Below are 6,000 nucleotides of genomic sequence, written 5' to 3'. Positions count from 1 at the left end.
ATGGCCCTAGCTTGTGTCAAGTTGGCATAAAACTAGCTAGCACATGTTGGGGCATGTTGGGATATCTGTAATTTGTTTCAAAATAATTAATTTGTCACTGAAAACAATTAAGTTCACAGGAAAAACTAAGATATAATATGATACTGTAGTAACATGTTGCTGGGATCTTACAAAGACATGTAGGGTGTTGCAAGAGAATTTAATAGGAGAGCCAGCTAATTGGGGCATCAGGCCAGATTTTCTCTCTGGAGTGTTCACTGGAGGAACTGATGTATAGGTGGGCCCTGGAAGGCCATGTGGCAAGATGTTCTCCATTGATTCTTGAAATCAATCAAATGTTGGATGACCCCCCCTCCCTTCCAACCCCTTGAGTTCCAATGCATAACTCTTGGTTTGGCTTCTAAAGACTATAATGAAAGTAGAGGTGATTTGTTTGTTTGTTTGTTTGTTTGTTTGTTCTTTTACTGCTTCTGGTATCAAGTTCAGAAGGCTGTGGTTTCTAGCATCCAGTTCTTAGACTGCACTGAGTGACACTGTAATGTCACAATGAGCCCCATGGGGGCTGGAGAGATGGCTCAGCAGTTAAGAGCACTGCTTGCTCTTCCAAAGGTCCTAAGTTCAATTCCCAGCAACCACATGGTGGCTCAAGACCATCTGTAATGAGATTTGGTGCTCTCTTCTGGCCTGCAGGCATACATGCAGACGGAACACTGTACACATACTAAACAATGAGCCCCATGGAGAGGTCTGTGTTAGGATAAGACAGCAAGTCTTCCTGTCAGTAGATTGCATGCATTTTTGCTTTCTTCACCAGCACATATTCTACTGGCATGAACTTGGAACTCCTCTTCTTGCAGTCAAAATATCTTGCTTAGAGTTGATTCCTGGGTTGTTTTTGAGAATATGACCTTTACAGACTGAAAAAGTTTGTGTGTGTAGTGGATGTGGGTGAATATAATGGAAATACTTTGCTTTATGCTCTTCTAACACTGGAATGTTACCGGGGGGCTGCCTTTAGATTAACTATACTATCAAGGATATACTTAACAGCCAGCTGAAGTGCTTAAAGCCTATAATCTCAGAATATGAAAAGCTGAGGCAGTGGGATCACTGCAGAATCTGATGTATAACAAAAAAGTGTGGATGCTACGTATTGATTGAGTTCTCTCACATTCTTAGATCTGAAGGAGATCATCAATGGAAAGTGGGAATTTCTTGTTCTAGATTCCACAATTAGGTTGTAGGCCAATGAAATGACCAATCTAGGAAAGGAATGCCTCACCTTCTAATCCTTTCCAAATAGTTCCATCAACTGGGGATCAAGCATTAAAGTATATGAGCCCAGGGGTAGTGGAGGGAACATTTTCATTCAAACTATAGCAGCATCACACTCAGACTTTTTATTTAGCAAGAGTATTTACCTGCTAAACTATCTCACTGGCTCCACATGCATATATACTTAGTCTATTCAAATAGATAATATAGGGATAGAGAGATGGCTCAGCAATTAAGAACACATACTGTCTTGCAGAGGACGTGAATTCAGTTCTCAATACCCATGTGGAATGGCTTACAACTGCCTGCAACTACAGCCTGGGAGATCTGACACATCAGGCCTCCAGAGGCATGTATGTTCAAGTTATATACAGCTACATATATACACTTAATTAGAACCAATTTTTTTTTTTTTGTTTTTCGAGACAGGGTTTCTCTGTGTAGCTTTGGAGCCTATCCTGGTACTCGCTCTGGAGACCAGGCTGTCCTTGAATTCACAGAGATCTGCCTGCCTCTGCCTCCCGAGTGCTGGGATTAAAGGCGTGCACCACCAACGCCTGGCCCAAATAAATACTTAAAAAAACATAATATTATCTATAATTTTTAAAGTCTAGATACAAGGGGCTGGAGAGATGACTCAGTAGTTAAGGGTACTAACTTCTCTTCCAGAGGACCCAGGCTCAAATCCCAGCTCCCACATGGCTGCTCACAACTGTGTGTGACTCCAAAATCTAACACTCTCACACAGACATACCTGCAGGCACAGGTTTTGCACATACATTAAAATAAAAGTAAATAAGTGAAATAAGTATTATTTTTCAGAACAGGTGGTCAGGACTTGAGGATATATGCTGATATTGAAAAGGGGATTGACTCTTCTCTTTTATTCAGATTAGTCAGTGACCCTGTAGTAAAGTTTTCTTCATCCTTGTCTTCTCTAACCACTCCCCAAACTTTAGCTTTTATTGTTTTATTACCCTTAATTGATTCTGAGTATTTAACTGCAATTCAACATAGCATGGTGTTTTTAATTGAACAGTAATGCATACACAATAAAATCTAAAGCATACAGTCCAACAAGTTGTAATAAATTTATAAAACTGTACAATCATATCCATGATTTAATCCCACAACATTTTCATCATCTAAAAGAAACCCCATTAATGGCCATTTTCCGTTCCTCAGATTCATTTCCTCTCTGTAACTGTAAATCTTTCTCTTTCTCTGGAGTTGCCTATTCTGGACATTTCATATAAATAGAGCAAATACTGCAGTGGCCTTTGTGTCTTTTTTTTTTTTTTTTAAATCTAGTATACTGCTTTAAGTGCATATTTTTGTAGCTGTTTCAAGGCTGAAAAATATTCCATCATATGGCTATATCCCATTTTAAAGCCATTTCCCAGCTGAGTGATGTTATCTCCTCTTTTAGCATTACGAATAATGGGACAATGGCCATTTGAGTACAAGTTTTTGAGTTGGTAGAATCATTTTGGACCACAGGGGGACTTTGATGTCACACTGCCTTGGGTTTAAGGCCAAGACCTACCATTTATTAGCTGCTATATTATATATTAAGTAATATAACATCTGTGTCTCTATCTCACCTATAAATTGTGGTTATTTGTACTTACCTGTTAATAGGTTTCAAAGTCTAAAAGAAACAATACACGATCAGCATTTAAAATAGTGCATAGCACATATACTAGGTTTGTGCAAATTTATCATTATTAATTTGAGGTCAGTAATGACAGTGGTCATTTTCACTATGTCATTGAAATCCCTGGGTTCTATTTTTTTTAAGTAAAAAATTTAGCATATTTATAATTACTTCTGGTATCAGGGTGTGCTAATTTAGACAGTTTTATTTTGAGATTGAGTAACAGAGGCTTCCTTTTCCAATTTACTTATTTTAATGCAGTAAATTATATAACATTCAGCCTGCTGTTAATTAGGCAAGCTGGAAGGGATGCTTGTAATTATTCCAGAAGAAGCATATACAGCATAGTGACTTAAGCCTCTTATAAACTGCAAGGATGAGAAACACCGTTTTCCCTTGCAACCTGATAATTGGTTTAGGTGCGACCCAGGTCGATTTCGATTGGCTCTTATAACGCACAAGATCTCGGCCTGAGCTATTAGTGGCCAATATGGCTCCACATCTGGCTCCGAAAACCGCGCAGATACGTGGCTACGTTAGGCTGGGCAGAGCTTGGGAGGACTTAGTTTTTCTTTCCGCAAGAGGGCGCTACATGTTCCTCCTTGCCAATGTCTCATTTCCCATGAAGCCTACGAGCGGCCAATCAACCGACAGTCTCAATACCGCTTTCAAAGTCGGCGGGCCCTTTGTCCAATAGTAAAGCAAATGCGGACCCTAGCGTCAAGATTGATGGCGAGATTCACCAATCATCTTATAGATCACGGCTAGTCCCACCTCCTATGTGTGGGATTGACGATTCTTCCGACCAATTGGGAACGCCGGGTCGGCGGGTGGATGAACGCGACTGTCTGTAATGGCGGAGCGTGGCGGGGACGGAGGGGAAGGCGAGCGATTCAACCCGGGGGAGCTGAGGTAAAGGGCGCCGCCTTCCCTCACATCTCGGCGCGCTGGCGTCCCAGAGGCTGAGGCTGGCTGCGGAAGCCCTCGGGGACCGAGGGAGACAGGAGTCTCGGCGGTCCGAGGCGGACCGCGTGGGGCTGGCGAAAGGGGGAAGGGAAAGCGGCTTGAATGAGAACCGGGCCGGGGCTGGGCTGCGGCCTTCTGCGCGCGGCGGGGCGCACCCGCGTCCTTCGCGGGGCCCGCAGTCCCGGTCGGCGCGCCTCAGCCCTAGGCCGCGCTCCCGGCCTACCTGGCGGGCCCGGCTGGCCGCTCCCCTCCGCCGCCCGCCCGGCCGCCCGGCACTGCCCGACCCGCTGTGGCCTCCTCACGCCCTCCGCGGCCTCGTGTCGCCCGGCCTCGCCGTCCACCTTCCTCAGCCTCTCTTGCTTTCCTCCGGCCCTTGTTCGCCATTCCGTTTCTTTTGTGAGGATTCGCAGCCCTGACCGTTTGCTGGGCCACGAAAGCTGCTCCTTGAAGGCTCTGCTTCCCGGATCCTCAACCCGGGTTTGGACCGAGTTGCAGGCTCCATTCGCAGGCCAGGCCACTCACTCGTCCACTCCGTGGTCGAGGGGACTTCTCAGAGGGGCTGAGGCGGTAGAACGGGTAAAGGTTGGAATTGTCACTCCAGGAAGTGGCTTGATCTGTCCGGGTCCCTAGCCTGCGACCTCTCTCTGTTCTACCCACGCCTTATCCCTACAGAGGCAGTGACCTTTCTGGAACCTCCTTATTCAGTGCCTTTGTAGTTTGTGATTAAAGTTTGATCAGAGTGACCGGGAGATGCCATCTCTTTGTAGGTGGCTTTTGAAGAGAAAAAGAGGTGACTTATGTTTTGTGTATGTACATACTTATTTTTCTTCCTGTAAGGGAAAACTATTTTAGATAACTCAGTTCCCATTCTGAATTGTGCCATTTTTAACGTTTAAAAGGAAAACAGCAGGGTTGATTTTGAGACTCGTGTTTTCTAGAATAAGGGATGAATTTTCCCAAGGAAATAGAGATAAGTCTTACTTAGAAGAAAATAATGGCTTTCAGGTTCAGAATGACACACACACACACACACACAAAAACAAAAACAAAACCACTTGTTCCTTAGCAGGAACAAATTTTTGTCTTAGAAAATTCTGAGGTCAGTCTTGAGCCTTTTCACCCCCATACTTGTGTAATGAATGGTGCATTTTCAGGTCTTCCAGTATTAGTGATAGAAATTTTATTTTTGATTCTGGTCTCGGGGTCTTAGCCGAGCGTTTTGGAGAGTGTTTTCAACTTCTCAATAAGTAGCTATGTAGACTTATCACTGATAGTCTAGACTCTAGACATTATTGCAAAATCGATTCTAATAAGGCTTTAATTAGATGGCCTGCTGCAAGTATTTGGTACCTTAGAAGTTGCTTGTGGATCTATGTATGGTGGCAAACACTCAGGAACCTGAGGCAGGAGGGTGGTAAATTTCAGGCCAGCCTTGATTACATGTGACTCTGCTTGCTTTGCAGAACATATTGTAGAGGGTTTAGCATTACTCTCTATTTATGATAAACTGGCTGCTTTGATGGCAGAAACTGGGCTTTGTTTTGTATTTGCGTCCCATATATATTTCATAATGGTGTCTATCATAGAGTCTGAGAAATACGATGTTTTGTAGATATGTGGTAATAAACCGATATTGAGATATGGTCACCTTATTATTCTACTACACTTATATGTAGTCTGACAGTTACTGGCCTAGTGATGGCAATAAAGAAAAAAGTCCTTTGTTCCCAAAGACCTTCCATTTTAATTGAGGTTGGTCTAAATTTGAAAGGAAACTAACTCCATCAAATGAGGAGTCAGCCTACAGATGTGAAGCGTTGTGGAGCTAGTTAGCTGGGTTGAGACTAAAACCTGGGTCCCAGATGATTCATTGTTTTCATAATTTGTCTTCTATATGTGAGTAGGTAGCATCTATAGTTTCTTGCCCATTCAACTAAAGTGTTTTCTCTGAGGCATTTGCTTATCTGGATAGATGACTTTTGGAAGAATGTATTTATATTTCCAGGATGTTCTTTTGAAAAGAATTAAAGACAACTTTTCTTTATGCATGTAGACTTTCCCCAAAATGTTGGAAGTGGTGGGATCTTAGTTCTGCAGTCACT

The 6,000-nt window shown here is 43.1% G+C and overlaps 1 protein-coding gene across 6 annotated transcripts in view; it reads left to right on the top strand.

Annotated features, from left to right (window-relative positions):
• The first annotated feature begins 3,740 nt into the window (after window positions 1–3,740).
• Window positions 3,741–6,000, top strand: part of Tcerg1 (transcription elongation regulator 1) — a 52,862-nt gene continuing 50,602 nt past the window's right edge. For 3 of the 6 annotated variants that reach the window (XM_027397986.2, XM_027397988.2, XM_027397987.2), the window contains exon 1: window positions 3,786–3,844. In XM_027397986.2, coding sequence (XP_027253787.1) covers window positions 3,786–3,844 — 59 coding nt within the window. Of the gene's footprint in view, window positions 3,845–6,000 lie in introns of all 6 variants that reach the window. The other 3 variants (XR_003481801.2, XM_027397990.2, XM_027397989.2) reach the window with 2 other exon arrangements.

Source organism: Cricetulus griseus, chromosome 2, assembly GCF_003668045.3.
Source record: "Cricetulus griseus strain 17A/GY chromosome 2, alternate assembly CriGri-PICRH-1.0, whole genome shotgun sequence".
Taxonomy (NCBI): Eukaryota; Metazoa; Chordata; class Mammalia; order Rodentia; family Cricetidae; genus Cricetulus; species Cricetulus griseus.
This window is presented reverse-complemented; position numbering and strand designations above follow the sequence as displayed.